Below are 16,054 nucleotides of genomic sequence, written 5' to 3'. Positions count from 1 at the left end.
CATTTCACTGAAGTTAATACAGAAGTTAATCACTGAAGAAAGGTTACTGCTAACTTTCTTTAGACTGCTCCACATCATCACAATCCAGTGAGAGTTACAGTGAATGCTGCCACCAAGTAGAATCAGTTTTTTCTATGCTAATCTACTTTTGCAGAATGCAAAAAACAGTTGTTGGGGCAACCTCACAATTAGCTGCTGGAGTATTTACTCAAACAGCAGTTATCACCCATGGGGGGTAAGCTAGGCATGATTACCATACTCTGCTGAAACAACCTCTTGCCGATCCCCTCCTACCTCACCACTTTGCCTACATATGATTAGCACCGCCAGAGATGAGTGCCCTGATCACATTTAAGGGTGAGGGGCAGTGGTAGATATGCAGCTTTCAGCGGCCATTTGGATAAGTATGCCAATAAGTAAGACTATTTTTTTAAGGATGTTTATCAAAGTTATGCTCAACACCTCATCAGAATTATTTTGCTGTTTTAAGGATGAAGAAAAAGCTGCTCAGAGGAAGAGACAAATGGGAGATACGAAGCACTTTTGTCCAGTGATTCTAAAGGAAAACTTTATCCTTTACCCAGGACTTACTGAAAACACAGCTAAATATCGAGAAAAACACTATTATTTTTCAACTCCAGAAAACAGAGATAAATTTTTGGAAAACCCCGAAGAATATGTGTCTCGTAATGAGCCACTGAAAGTATGCAACATTTTCAGCTTCTTTCATATGTCTGTTGTAGATAAGAGATTAATAAACCAAAGTCCAAGTCTCAGACACTGTATTAACTCAATTATGAGAAACCTAAATATAGGAGGCACATTGCGTGAAGACATAATTGTTACAATTTCTAAAAACTTTGTTAAATGAGTATACGTTTATGGACTATCATTTTTACTAAGGGGGAAAAGGTGTGATATTGAGCTGAATGAAGGGAATGAAGAATGCTGAGTAGCTGAAGTGAATGGAAATACATTTAGGCTGCAATCTGTTACCTGGCTTATCTGGGAGTAAGCCTCTTTGAACTCAGTAGAACTTATGCTTGGGTAAACATGTATAGGATAGCACTGTTAACTACCTCTTTTAGAGCCCTGCCAAAGGCTTATTTAGTCCACTGTTCTCTTTCCCATAGTGGTCGACCCATGAGAAGCATACAAGCAGGATAGGAGAGCAAATTTATTTCTGTTACCAACACTAAAGCATGTACCATCATCTAATAATCTGCCTTTAAGAAATAAATGCAGTTCTTTTCTCTGAAATATCTCAGGATTTTAAATGATGTATTATTCAGTAGAAACCTGCTCTTATAAAATCCAAACATTTATATTTATATTTTTTCTGTTTCTTATTTAAGGCTCCCCCTATAAGAATATGTCTTTTAGGATCACATGGAGCAGGTAAAACAGTTTGTGCCCGTTGGTTAGCAGACAAATTAGGAATTTTCCACATTCAGTTTGAGGAGCGCCTACAGGAATTGATCATGATCAAAACTGGAAAAAGAGTTGGACCTGAAGAAGAGGAGGAAGATGAGGAAGAGGCTACCATACAAGAAATGGTTGAATCCCCTCAATCTGCAGCTGAAGAACTTGAGGGTGAAGAAGAAACTAAGCGACTTCAAGAGGTAACACCTAGGATACATTAATGGCTTTCTGAGATGAATGTTTGAACCAGTTTACATAATGAACAAAATCAAGTCCCATAATAAAATCAAAACCGTGGAACTTTAGACTGTAGGTGGAGGTTCACATGCTACAGTCCTCCCTAGACATACACCAAAAACCCTGCCTGCATGTCGAACAACAGCATGCTTGCCTGAGCTACTTTGAGGGATGGTACAGGATATAAATTTAATAAATAATGTCAGGTCAAAGGCTAGGCCTAGCCTTTCACCCTGTTGTGCTAGTTTGCAGTGTTCAGTAGCTTTTGTGAATTAAAAACAGGATGCATATTCACACCTGAAGTCTGAAGGGGTACATCCAAGAGAACATTTACTCTCTTGGTTCTAACTTGGCCAAGGATAGAACCAAGCAGACAACTTGTTAAAGTCCTAGCATCTCCTGGCTTTAAGCAATAGAGGAACATGAATCCCACTTGGACTTATGCTAACATCCACATAGAGACACCTTTCAGGAAAGCAACAACAACTGTTTAAGCTCTGTGTCCAATTCTGTGTGTTTGATGTGGTATGAAAATCTTCTGTGGTATTTGATATTGGAGGGCTCATCCTCACATGCAAGTCATCTCTTGATAGTGCAGTCATTAAATGTGGAATATGCATGAGCCAACCAGCTCTTGTACCCAGTACAAAACAAAAATTTTGCAGGTTGAATGAATTAACTCAGTGCTTCCATTGTTCCACACTTTCTATAGCAATCCAATTTCCCATGAGAGCTAAATGAAAATGAATAATTCAAAGTTGCTTGAAAAAGATTCAGCTATTCCTTTTTATTAAAAAAAGGTTTTTCAACCAATATTATAGATAGAGTAGCCTGGATTTTCCTATATACCTGACCCATAAATGTATCTCTTAGGAAACAGAAATCAATACATATACAAACCTTTGTTTTACAGTATGTAAAATATTATGCAATATAATTTAAATATATTGAAGTTCCATATTTTTCCATGTATAAGACGCTCCCATGTATAAGATGCCCCCTATTTTTGGGGACTCCAAATTAAGAAAACACCCTCAGCACTACTCGTGTATAAGACGAGCCCCAATTTTAAACCTACTTTTTGGTTAAAAAAAAACCCACCCTAGTCTTATACACAGAAAAATACAGTATTTTGTTACAAAAATGTTGAGCAAAGAGAATGAGTTATGTAAAACCCTTGTACTGCTAAACTGTTGTCAAGTGAAGAAGAGATCAAATACTTACATGTATTTTGGATCATTTCAACAGAAAGAGATGCTGTTAACAGACGAAGAAGAAGCAATCAAGGCAAATCTAATAGAAGGTGAAGCCTTGCCCATGGAGGTGCTTGACGGCATTGTTCTTGATTGGTGGATGAAGGAACCATTTCGGTAATTTGTGTGTGTCTAATATGGTCTGGCTTTTTTTGTTCCATCTATAGCTCTTAGGCCGCAATCCTGTAGTTACTTGCCTGGGAATAAGCCCCACTGAACTCAAATCCAAAGAATTGAATTCAGTGGGACTTCATGGTAGATATGCATAGGATTACACTGCCTCAGCATCCTGGGTCAAACATATCAAGACAAGTACCTCTCTTCATTTGAACCCAGAAGATCTGAAAAACAGCCTAACTCACGGTAACTGAGACTGGCTGGTGCTTAGTCTTGTTAGTTTTATTGAATTATGAAACTTATTAGTCACTTCTCTATTTAAATATTGCTGTAGAATAAGTGTCATCTATTATTTGAAATCAGCTACCATATGAGATCCACTGCAGTTCAGCCTTGCAGATCATTTATAGATGCTGTTTAGACGAGCTTTTATTTAAAAGCTTTTTACTAAGTTTCTCATAGATTTGGTATTAGTGTGATTTCTGTTGTTGTTTGTAGTACTTATATATTTTAAAAATTTCAGTGGATTATGGAAGTGTTAGCTGGGTTGGGTAATGATCATGAGTTGTGATGAAGGCAGGAGCAGGATTGTGGGAGGTGGAGTGAATCTCTTCAGTTTTTTCACTCCTGCCTTGGCAAAAGCAGTTCGTGCCTCCTGGCTCCCTCTGTTCTCCAGTCAGTTATAAGGCATCAAGTCCCACCCAGTCTTCAGATGTCTCTTTGCAAGTGCCATGGATTGGCTTCTATTCACTAGAGTCTGTCTGTCCAGGCTATCTCTCTTTTTCCTTCAGCGTCTACATACAGGGTCCATTGTTTTCTTCCAGTGTCATGTATGCACACACACACACACACACAGAGAGAGAGAGAGAGAGAGAGAGATTTTGACTCTCCCAACAGTTCAGAATTGAAATGGAGCCTCCTAAGTCAGCCTTGGTATTCAAATCTGTGTCATGTGATACTGCTTGCTCAGTATAAAAAGTAGAGTCAATCCACATTTGGATCACTCCCTTACACTGGACCAGAAGGAACATTCACAGTAAGTGGCCATCATGCCAATCTACCCTACAAGCCCTAAATATCTTCTCCAGTTGCAGAGCTGCACTAGGGATACATTTAGGAGCCTGGAATATTGACCTTACGAATCCTGATTGGATTTTTTCCATCCCACTATGCCCATCCCTTGCCTACTAGTGGGAAATTACATTCTTGCTATTAATTGGGAAGTCCATGGAAAACTGACAGTTCCTTTTTTGCATTTAGATCCACAGGTTTTATACTGGATGGTTTTCCTCGAACAGCAGAGGAAGCTCAGTATTTAGCAGACCGCTGCCTTTGTCCTGATGTTGCAGTTTACCTTGAAGTTGATGAAGAGGATGTTACTGACCGACTTCTTCCCAAGAGTGTGCAAACATGGCAAGAGAAACAAGCTAGGAAATTTGAGAAGAAGCAGCAGATAAAAGACATGAAGGCAAAATTAAGAGTAAGTATTCAGTATCTATTAATAGGCAGTATATCACAGATAAAAAAGTACGGTATCCCTGCTTGCAGGTTTAGGATCCAAACTCATATTGTAGTTTTAAAGCAAATATTTGTGCAGCACTAAAAGATGGACAGCTAATTTCTTTGGCACATAGGTATCCTAACCACTTCAGAATTGTTTTGCCTTCTGGAGCCTAGATGAGAGTGCCTGCTTGAGACTCCCCACCTGGCTTGAAGCAGATGCAGTGCTAATTTGAAGTAAGCGGTAATTCAAATGATCCAGCTCGTCAGGAGGCTTCTATGAACAAAAACTGCAGTGCAATCCTGTGCATGTCTACTAAAAAAAACCAGGCCCTTTGAGTTAAATGGAATTTAGTCTCTGATAAGCATGCACTCTGATAAGTCTTAAACAAAATCAACAGAGGGGAAAAACCCTGTGTTGCAATACAGAACAATCTGCACAAATCCAAAGGCAACACATGCCCAATAATGTATTACCATTAGTTTGATTAGTTTTGTAGTATGATCAAACTAATGGCAATACATTATTAGCCACGTGTTGCGTTTGGATTTGTGCAGATTAAACAAAATCAAAGCTCCTGACTCTCACTGAGTCTTCAGCATTTCTTAAGTGGAATAGGGTTCTGATTCTTACTAAATTTTGCATCTATAGACATAAATTTTGCATTTATCTCATACCCTCCAAGTGTTCAAATTTTCCATGGACAGTCCTAGGGGGGGAGTGAGAAATGTTCCTATTTTCGTCTGAGGAATGTTGAAGGGTATGCAGGTCACCACATAAAGAAGTATTTTTTAAATGAAGAAAAATAATGAAATATTGCTATTGGGCTTCATCATACTATTGTAAACTTAGTCGAACCCTTCTTAAGTATATCTACCCGGCCAAATGTTGCCTTACAGTCCAGCTTTGGGATGGATATCCCCAAACACCCCCCCACCAAAAAAACAAACCACAGAACATCCATTGCAATTTGGATCTGCACTGGTTTCCACAGGTGTATAGGAAAACTAGAAAAAGTTAACCTTCCCATGTATCCTCAGATGCCCATGAAAAACCTTTTGAAATTGAATTTTAGCACGTCAGTTGTTAATATGTGTGTATCATATGTACTTTTTTTAACAGGCAGAGCTGGTTGCTCAAAGAAGGGCAGAGCTTTTGGTAGAACAAGCAAAAAGGAAAATGGAGGTAAGATACACATTAAAAATAACAAAAAACATTATGATCACTTCACAGTGGTACCTCAGGTTAAGAACTTAATTCGTTCTGGAGGTCTGTTCTTAACCTGAAATGTTCTTAATCTGAAGCACCACTTAAACTAATGGGGCCTCCTGCTGCCGCCACGCTGCTGGAGCATGATTTCTGTTCTCATCCTGAAGCAAAGTTCTTAACCCGAGGTACTATTTCTGGGTTAGCGGAGTCTGTAACCTGAAGCGTATGTAACCTGAAGTGTATGTAACCCGAGGTACCACTGTATATTGGATTTTGTAAAGTGGCTCTCAGTTTGGCATCCATGGTGCTTATTTAAAAAGATAAGTGTGTTATAAATGGACTTGGGAGAAATTGCTGTTTATACTGTATTTCTGATTATATAGGAGCTTTCCCATTCATAGAAGGGCATTTTTGATCCAATTCATGACTCCCTTTTTATATATGACAGCTGTCTAAATATAGTCAAGAATCTACTGCATATTAGTCAGGGAGTAGGTACTTAGAAATTAGGGCATATAAATTAATGTGCAGGAAAAACTTGGGCTGGACGCAGTTTTAATAAACAGGCAAAACAATAATACGTTTTTTGTGTATAAAATTAATCCCTTAGAAATCAACAGGAATTAATTTTTATTGACTGTGATATATTCCAGACCACAGTTTTTCTGTACCACTACACAAATAGTGAACTGAGAACAAGAATCAACAAGCATTGCCATAAATTCTATTTTACATAAATGTTTTCAGGAATAATATAATAATTAAATATTCCATTTTCTCTTTTAGGAGGCTGCTGCTAGGCTTGAAAATGAAGTTCCTGATGAAGAGGAGGAGGAGGAGGAGGAAGATGATATTGAAGCTATTTTGGAAGAAGAGTTCCCAAAAGAAGAAGATGAGGGAGAAGATGAGGAAGAGGAGCAGGAGTCTGAGGCTATTGAGCGCATGAGAACTGAACTCTCAGAGAAATATGAAACTGATGTTACTAATCTGCAAGCAGTGCAGGTATTTTCAGCATTGTCTGATGTATTGTATTCTGCTTTAACATAAGTGTAACAGAGACTAAATGACACTATTTTACTATATCTAAAAAGAAGATATGTGAAATATCTTCTTTTTAAATCATCAGTATTGTATTCACTTTTACAGAGCAAAATTAAACACCCCAACAGACTTGCTTCCTGGAGAATGTATACATAATTTGTTCATGAAGAGGAAATTGTAGAAATTTCCTGCTGCATATCAGATGTGCCAAATGGAATAAAATATTGGGGGCTCAAGTAAGCCCTACCACATATAATCACAAGACACGGCACACCCACACAATTTGAATGGCAATGCCCATCAATTTTGAGGGGCAGCCCCCTCAGATATTTTATGGGGGGTGAAGGGACCTAGGAGTTGACTTCTATGGTCAATATACATATTTTCAATAGGCTGTGAGGAATGTGCCTATTTTAACTGAATTTTGTGCATAAGGTACAGTAAACACATTCTCCAATCAGTATGTATAATTTCCAGGGAAAAAGCCATTGTTTTCTATCTCTAGTTCAGAAGTGTGCTGTCTGAGCTTCCTGGGCTGCACCTGGCCCACTGCCTGATCTTATGTGACCCACAACATACCCTCCCACTGATCACTAATTGCTAACTGCTAACTGCACCTCCCAGTAAAAAATATATAATATGGACTGTTTCACCCAAGTGGTTTTTGCCTTCCTTTTGGCCTTCTTTTATAAATTGGCCCTATCTCCCACAGCTATTGCAGGAGTTATCATCGAGCAGAATGATTTCAAATACCATAATCTGTTTCTTTTAAAAAGGGCTAGGATTATGGGGGGGGGATGTTTTCAAGGAGCTTTAAAAACAGAAAATGAGCTTACTTAAAATGATTTATGATGCCCAGCTAAATAGAGGTTGCACTGCAGGGAGCTGGACTAGATGACCCTTAGGGCCCTTTCCAGGCCTTCAATTCAGTGGTTTTATGGTAGCCAATCCTATGTCAATTTTAATACCCATAGTTGTAAATTTTGATTGGAGATCTGTTGAGCAGCCTTGTAGGTTGTTGATTGTGAGATAGGTACCGTAGTTTGCCAGATATCACAAGTCAACCTGCCACCTGACACATAGGTACAAATCTCCTGCTTAATATTTTGTGTTGCCTGCTAAATATATTGCTTTATTTGCATGGTTAAACAATAGAATTTGTTGCAACAACACGGATGACTTTAAAATTGATATTAGACAAATTGATGGAGGATAAAGCTATCTCAGTCTCAGTTTCAGTCAGTTTTATTGCACATAGCCAAAGGCTGCCGCAATGTACACAGATAAGGCTATCAATGCCTACCATCCCAAACAAAAGAGAATGTGTCTCAAGATGCTAAAGGCAGTCTTTAAATATAATGGTCTGAAATGTGTTGGGCTGCTTTGAAAATATGATCCATTTTGTCACATTCTCTTTTGTTTGGGTGCTCACTTCGCATGTTTGCAGTCTTTGCACTTCCTATCAATGGCTACTAGTCATGATGGTTATATGTTACTTCTATGACCCGAGTATCCCTCTCAGTATCAGTTGTTGGGGAACAGAAGTAGGGAGAGAGTTACTGTGCCCATGTCTTGCCTGAGGGTTTCCTGTAGACATCTGGTACGATGCTGGATTAGACTGGCCTTTGGTCTGATCCAGTAGGCCTCTGTTTGTGTTCTTAAGGATTTACTTGGCTTTTTTGTTGTTGTTGTTATTTCTGTTTTGCTTGCTTTTGTTCACAGGAGGAATTTGAAAAATTGTTGATACCCGAAGTAACTCTTGTATCCAAGCGAAAGCCTCACATTGTGTGCTATCAATTGTATAAAAAGCTGAAGGACCTAATAGAAAATCGTGAAAGCATTTTTGAGAAATGTTATCCAATAAGCTTATCCCTTGCACGCAAGATGCTAGTTCTTGCCTATAAACATCCAAGCAATTTTGGCCAATGGGACCCAATCAAGGTAAATAACCTTTAGGAAAGAATATTTTGCTTGTTTTTTACCATTATTTCTTAAACCAGTTATGTGGAGTCATATATCAATTCTTATGCATAATTGTGCTATGCTATTGTTTCTAAGTATTGTTTATTATTCTAAATTGGTAAAATAGGATTGATTGTGCAAATATAATATCTGCTGCTAATAGAATCAGGGTGGGAAACCTTTTAACCTTGAAGGCCACATTCCCTTCAACCTTCCTAGGGCACATGCCAGTCAGTAGGCTATCTACAGTGGGCTAATCTCTTCAGGCTTTCACACTCCTCTTTATCATCCCTCCAAGCAAAAAACAAACAAACACCATGATCATAGCTCAAGTACATTCCAGCCAGAAAAACAGATTACAAAGCAGGTCTGTTTCAGGATGTGTTTCAGGGTGTGTGTGGCATGTAGAGAATCTCAAAGGTCAGATAGTGGATGGAAGAGGCTTCCTTGTTCCCTGCATTCCTTGTTCCTCCTCTTCTCATTAGGTGGTGGCCGCAGACACAGTGATAGCTTATCATTGTCTGCATGAACATCAGTTTCTTTCTCAGCTAGACAGAAGATCATATCTCAAGAGCTGTCTAGCAAGATGACCATGTGCAGGCCAGTGCTCAGCCAAAGTCATCCCATAGGAAGCTGCCTTCTACAGAGTCTCACCATTGGTCCATCTAACTCCGTATTGTCTAAACTGACTGACAGTGGCTCTCCAGGGTTTCGGACAGGGAACATTCTCAGCCTTACATGCAGATGCCAAGGATTGATCCTGGAACCTTCTGTATTCAAGGCAGATCTTCTGGATTGCAGCCCTTCCCCTAAAGCAGGGGAGTCCAAACTTTTTTCAAAGAGGGCCAGATTTGATGAAGTGAACATGCGTGAGGGCCATCTGAAGTTGTTGTTGACCTTTTTTAGGATTTCCCCCCCAAAGTTGTTGATCTCTTTTAAGGATTGATTGCTCAGCTTTTTTTTAGAAAATAAACTCCAGGAAATAAACTGCCAGATTAGGCCCCCAAGCTGGACTTTGGACATGCCTGCCCTGAAGGAAGAATGCAGTTTGTTCCAATTTAGCACTAAAGAGCAGGTTTTCCAGGGGGAAATGACAGGCAAGCGTAATCACTTGGACCCATGCTTTCTAGGCATGGGACAAGCAGAAGTGTGGAGAAGCCCTCAGACAGCCTACCCAATGCCTGCTTTCTTTAGACACTTTTTTCTTTGCCCCAAATGAGTTGCCCATATAAAACAAAGGAGAAACCCAAGTTAGTGTAGCTGTGCCCCTAGTAGAGGTATATCTGCCCTGAACCAAAAATAGGAGTTCCTAACTTTGACATTCAATGACAGTGAGGAAGATGGGATGAGCTACATTTCACTTCCAAACTAATAGGCACTTGACACCCCAAGAAGAAATTACTAAATTTTTAAATTATTATTGTTCTTACTAACATAATAGTTTTCTGCAAAAGAATGCATTAAAAGAGCTGCTTGGTTACTTTAATGCCCTAGTTTAACTGATGTGACTGTTCTTGCCAACTTTTCCTCACCAATTATTTGTGCTAGCATAAGTAATTTCAACAGGAAAATGGGAAAACTTTGCTTCATTCTTATAAATCAAAAGATAATATTTGTTAAATTGTGAATATACCGGTACATTTTTCATTGGAAAATAGTTACAGCAGCAGTTCTGGAGGTCAATAATTCTGTGTTTATTACAGCTAAGTGAAGGAGATGCAATCAAGCCTTTTCAAAATCAAGATACTCCTAGCTTTCCACTTATCCATCGGAATTGTATTTATTTCTTTACAAGCAAAGAGAACAGGGATACATTTATGAAAAATCCCATCAAATATCTCCGTCAGCCAAAGCCAAAGCCAACTGTGCCAGTTAAGATTGCAGTTGTGGGGCCTCCAAAATCTGGAAAGACTACAGGTAAGTCTTGAGTCCTGAGTGTATAGATGTTTATATAGGTATAACAGTATTGCATTTATGGAGAGGATGGTATTTTTCTGTTCTACCAGATAACTATACTGCCGGTAAGTTCATTTAGGTTTTTTCCAACTCATTATTTTTTTCTTGTGTGATGTTAAACTGTACAAGGGATCGCCTTTAGCAGGCTACTTTCAGAAAGCAGTCATAGTAAACCTTACGCTTTTATCATAACTGTCTAGGTCTAATGACACATCCACAAGATATGTTTGAAGTACATGGCTTGTTCCAAAGGAACCTGGAAACTGTAGTTTATCCCTCACAAAGCTACAATTCCCAGCACTCTTAACAGCACTCCAGTTTCCTTGGGGGGAAGCCATGTACTTTAACGGTGTGGTGTCTGAGGGTCACCTATGACTGTGATTCTGCTCTATTGACACAATCATTATTTTCCTTTTAAAACATAATGGTCAGTATTATGTGTCAGTGTGGTCAAAAGCTGCTCATTAACAACAAAACTGTTTTGCAGTTGCCAAAAGATTTGCAAAAGAATATGGACTGTTGCGCCTTTCCATGGGAGATGCCATCCGTATGGTGTTAAACAATCAGCCAGAGACAGAACTAGCGCTTATATTGAAGTGGCATCTGCAGAAAGGATTGACAGCACCTGATGAACTTGCTGTGAGGGCTCTAGATATTTCACTGATGGATACTGTGTGTAACACCTCAGGGTGAGAGACTTTCATTTTAGTTATTTCATAACATTGCTTCCAGATGGGTCACATTTAGGACTACATCTGCATAACATTGCTTCCAGCAGATATGGAAGGCAGTTGCCTTTGTCTGCCATGCAACTCTGCCTTGCCTAACATAAAACCAAAAATGTAATAAATAATGCTGTACAATTTGGTCATAAAGGTTCAGATACGCATGCTGGCAGATTATAAGCATTTCTCATCAGGGTGTTTTGGTATTCTGCATTAAAGGAGGAGGATAGTAAAAATCGTACTTGAAATTGTGATAAGTAGTTTGTGTCTTAATCCTGCAAATACATCTTTTAGATATTTTTTAAAGCCCTGGTGAAACAGAGAAGGGCTCTGGCTGCAGTCCTGTGCATATTTATCTGGGGGTAAATCCCATTGAACAGAATAGCCTGGATCGCACAACACACAAAGCCAAACCATGACTTAGCATGAACACAACAGAGTGCAGACTCCTGGAGAGGAGATCACAGCCCCTTTGCTCCTCCCCAGTTGCTCTGATGCTACACTACACTAACCCGTGACTTAGCATGTCATCCAAACCCAGACATGTGGTTTAGCTATCCCGGACATACCATGAGCCCTAAACCATAGGACAAACCTTGCCTACTACTTATGGTAAGTCTGGAGCAAGCTAAACTATGAACTCAGGTTCAGAGTACATGCTAATCAAAGCTATGGCTTAGCTTCATGCAGAACAGCAGTAGAGCAACTGGGGAGGAACAAAGCGGTCACATTCGCCTCTCCTGGAGCCCACACATTCATGGTAAGCCATGGTTTGGCTTAGTAGGACTCGTGAACCAGGCCATTATCTGAGTCTATAAACATGTACAGTCATACCTTGGTTGACGAACTCCTTAGCAGTCGAACGCTTTGCCTCCCAAACACCACAAACCCAGGAGTGTTCCAGTTTGCGAACATTCTTTTGGAAGCTGAACATCCAGCAGGGCTTCCAATTGGCTGTAGGAAGCTCCGACAGCCAATTGGAAGCCGCGCCTTGGAAGTTGAACGGACTTCCAGAACAGATTCTGTTTGGCTTCCAAAGTACAACTGTATAAGATTCCTGACTAAGGACAGGAGGAACAGATTCTGTAGTTGATATGCTATAACTTAGCACAGGAGTGATGAGCTTCCAGCTTAAGGGTCAAACTTGGCCTACTAGGCCTCCCTATTTGCCCTGCAAAGCGGAGCAGCCACACCTATCTCCCTTACATCTGTCATACATAATGTGTGAATTGAGGCTTCAAAGAACAATTGGGAGCTTAAAGTGGGCTTAGGATAGTTGTTGTACTGGAGAAGGTGGGATCCCAACCACCTATCAGCTGATGGGCAGTAGGTTTGTGACTTCCTCAAGGAGGAGAAGCAATTTCCAGTCAGTAGAAACAGCTTCTCTATCCCACCACTGATGGTTTGGTGAAGCTGCCCTGACATTAGAGGTGAAAAAGAAAAGCATGGAGAGGCTTACAAACTGTGGGGCTGGCAATGGCCCTTGCACCCGAGAAGCTTGGGAACCCCACACAAGGTGGGAAGGGACATCATGTGACTGACAGGCGGGTTGCCCCTGATAAAGTTTGCCCACGAAGCCAAAAAGGTTCCTCACTCCTAATTTAGGACTATGTACAATGTTGGAATACTATTGAGGCCTGCTAGCTCAAAAATACCTACTTTGTTTAGTTCCCTGGTGAATGATATTATGTATGTTTTGACAGCCTATTCTAGTTTTATTCAGTCCCTTCAAAATGTATTACCCTGGTTATGTTTCTTTATAAAAAGGCTGATTCAAAGCTTTAAGATAATTCTGGAAATCGGCACAGTGCCAACAGGAAAAATAAAGAACGAATATGCTATTTGGCTCTGTTTCTTATTCCTGATTCAGGATGTCCTGGCATGTGTATGGGCTTCATCAACAAGAGTTACTGTTATAGAAATAAATAATAAATCTGAACCCAATCTGAATTGTGGTCATTTTCCCTCCCACAGAGTCGTTATTGATGGATACCCTGTAACAAGAAAACAAGTAGACCTTCTTGAAGGAATGAAAATCATTCCAGTAAAAATCTTTGAATTGGATATTGATGTGAAGGAGGTCCTCAGAAGAGCACTGCAGGATAAACAAATCCCTAACAGGTAGCAACACCATGAAGGGTGCAAAGTAATAACTCCCTCAGGTCACATTAATACAGTGGTACCTCGGGTTAAGTACTTAATTCATTCTGGAGGTCCGTTCTTAACCTGAAACTGTTCTTAACCTGAAGCACCACTTTAGCTAATGGGGCCTCCTGCTGCTGCCGCGCCGTTGGAGCACGATTTCTGTTGTCATCCTGAAGCAAAGTTCTTAACCCGAGGTACTATTTCTGGGTTAGCGGAGTCTGTAACCTGAAGCGTATGCAACCCGAGGTGCCACTGTACTTCACAATTAGGCATGGTTTCTGGCTTAACATAGTTTACAGTGAAGGAGCAGCATGGTAAACAATGTCCAGTTGCTCCCACTTCACTACTCCCCTGGCAGAAACAGGAGAAACAAATTACGAAGCTGCCATTATACTTGGCTTCCCTTTACGTCCAAACAATGGACTGTGGATTGTTATTTCCTAACAAGCCACAATATGTAAGCCACCAACTAACCATGGTTTAAGGCTGATTAGCAGTTGTGGCTTGTTAGGGTTTGGACATAACAGGAAGCCAAGCTTAATGGTAGTTTCCTGGTAGGTTTCTCACACATGGACCAGGGAAGTAGTGAAGTGGCAGCAGTTGGCCATTGTGCACTAACCTACTGCTCATACTAGGCTGATATTAAAGCCTAATATTAATGCACTTAAAATTCTCTTCTCAGATATCCTTATCCAATGCACGACAGCTCCCATATTCTCTCTATCAAGAATTCGTGTTACAGAGCACAAACAGAAGAAATAAGACCTTACTACGAGGAACAGCACCAAAACTGGTATGTGATTGATGGAACACACAGCAAATGGTGGATTTGGAACAAAATACTTGAGGAAACTCAAGCAATCACCAAGCAGATCCAGATCTACCTGGAAAGAATACGACAAGGTAAGCAAAGAATCCTGTTTTAAATTAATGGGGGGGGTTGTTAGTGGATTTTATATGTAATTCTATTATGTTCCTTGGATTTGACTTTAACTTCAAATAAATGAAGATTAATATGAAACTTAAAAATAGAAGCTCAGAGTCTGATGAAGAAGCACATGACCTATTTGAATAATAAAGAGAACATGAACCCATTACAAATCTTTGGGCTGGTCCACACTGGGCTTTATCATGACTTTCAAGTTGTTTGAGTCCCAGATTTCTGGCCATTGTTCACATTATGTTGCTCTCAACCAGAACTCATCCCATGAATCACACCAAATCAGGTGGAAGAACCTAGCACTCCACAGGTGCAAGTTTACTCCAACCAATTTTGGGCTATTCCCTCCCTCCCTCCTACTGCAACCCCATAAGATGCAGCCCACAATGCTCAGTAGGTCCCCCCCCCCCAGCCCTCAGGAGAGGCTTTTGTTGGGAATACGGGGGGGGGGGGGTGTTGCTGAGAGGAAAGGAAAGCAGAAGTTTACTTTCAGCTCACGCAACACTGGTTACAACTCTTACCAATTCAAAAGTTCTGCAGTTATTATCTGTATTTATACATTTATGGCCTGCTTCTTGCCCATCATCTTTCAAAGGGGTTACAAGTCAACCCAAATGGTAAATGGGATGGTAGTGCTGTTATCTGGTAGAGTCAGGATCCTTCCAGATTGCCCTTTCACCAATATGAGGTAGGGCCAGCTTGAAATTTGACTTCAATTATTATTGTTGTTGTTCTTACTCATTTTTTATTCAAAGCAGCATTTTGTAAGCAGACTCCAGATTATGTTTGGAAACTGAAGTGAAAAGCTACATATGGTCAAGGTCTAGTTATAATTTAGTATCCTCCATGTAAAGAATCCATTTAGCAAATGAATTTTTTTCAGCTGTGAATGAAATACAATACTGCTAGTAAAGCTAATTTGCACGACGCATTCTAATAAATTAGTCATGTGTAGTAAGCCTTTAGATTCCACAAACTGGTGAGCTTTCTCTGCTTCATGGAGGCTAGAATAAATTAGAAACATCTTTCTAACTTCTTGATATTCACAGAAGTTAATCTGACTGACCTGCCAACCAAGCTCTATACAGTATAACATACTGATTTGCTCTGTATTGTTTGGTATAGCTTTTGCATTTTCACATATCAGTAGAATAGGTACAATCTTCCAAATATGCAGTGTCACAGGTGAAACTTCACAGCATTGTATCCAATTGTTAACAGGAATGGCAGCCAGTATTGCTGATTTGTGTATCATGCCGCAAGAGCTGCTATCTCGGCTGGGAGAGTTTGAGCAATATTGTCCTGTCAGCCTTGCAGAAAAGGGAGAGCTCGTTGATTGTTCTGTAACACCTTCTCTAAAGTTTGCAGCAGAATTTCGAGGACATTACTACAAGATGGCTGGACAAGAGGAACTAGATGTAAGTATCAAAAGGGGTAGAATATATATACATAATCCATTTGGAAAGCAAATGGGTGCTGGCACAATGAATATACAAATAAAAGTTCAAAGAGCTGGTGTCCTGCAGTAGCTCAGCGTGGGCTGGAA

At 40.0% G+C, this 16,054-nt stretch overlaps 1 protein-coding gene across 6 annotated transcripts in view; it reads left to right on the top strand.

Annotated features, from left to right (window-relative positions):
• Window positions 1–16,054, top strand: part of AK9 (adenylate kinase 9) — a 57,187-nt gene that overhangs the window by 35,486 nt on the left and 5,647 nt on the right. For all 6 annotated transcript variants that reach the window (XM_053381644.1, XM_053381645.1, XM_053381646.1 and 3 more), the window contains 12 exons: window positions 491–703; window positions 1,356–1,622; window positions 2,908–3,029; window positions 4,290–4,509; window positions 5,653–5,715; window positions 6,526–6,741; window positions 8,503–8,721; window positions 10,446–10,659; window positions 11,186–11,387; window positions 13,398–13,544; window positions 14,251–14,471; window positions 15,730–15,926. In XM_053381644.1, the coding sequence (XP_053237619.1) occupies window positions 491–703; window positions 1,356–1,622; window positions 2,908–3,029; window positions 4,290–4,509; window positions 5,653–5,715; window positions 6,526–6,741; window positions 8,503–8,721; window positions 10,446–10,659; window positions 11,186–11,387; window positions 13,398–13,544; window positions 14,251–14,471; window positions 15,730–15,926 (2,301 nt within the window). The remainder of the gene's footprint in view (window positions 1–490; window positions 704–1,355; window positions 1,623–2,907; window positions 3,030–4,289; window positions 4,510–5,652; window positions 5,716–6,525; window positions 6,742–8,502; window positions 8,722–10,445; window positions 10,660–11,185; window positions 11,388–13,397; window positions 13,545–14,250; window positions 14,472–15,729; window positions 15,927–16,054) is intronic.

The sequence above is a fragment of the Podarcis raffonei genome, chromosome 3, assembly GCF_027172205.1.
Source record: "Podarcis raffonei isolate rPodRaf1 chromosome 3, rPodRaf1.pri, whole genome shotgun sequence".
Classification (NCBI taxonomy): Eukaryota; Metazoa; Chordata; class Lepidosauria; order Squamata; family Lacertidae; genus Podarcis; species Podarcis raffonei.
The sequence above is the reverse complement of the archived record's forward strand: the minus strand, read 5'-3'. Positions and strand labels throughout refer to the sequence as shown.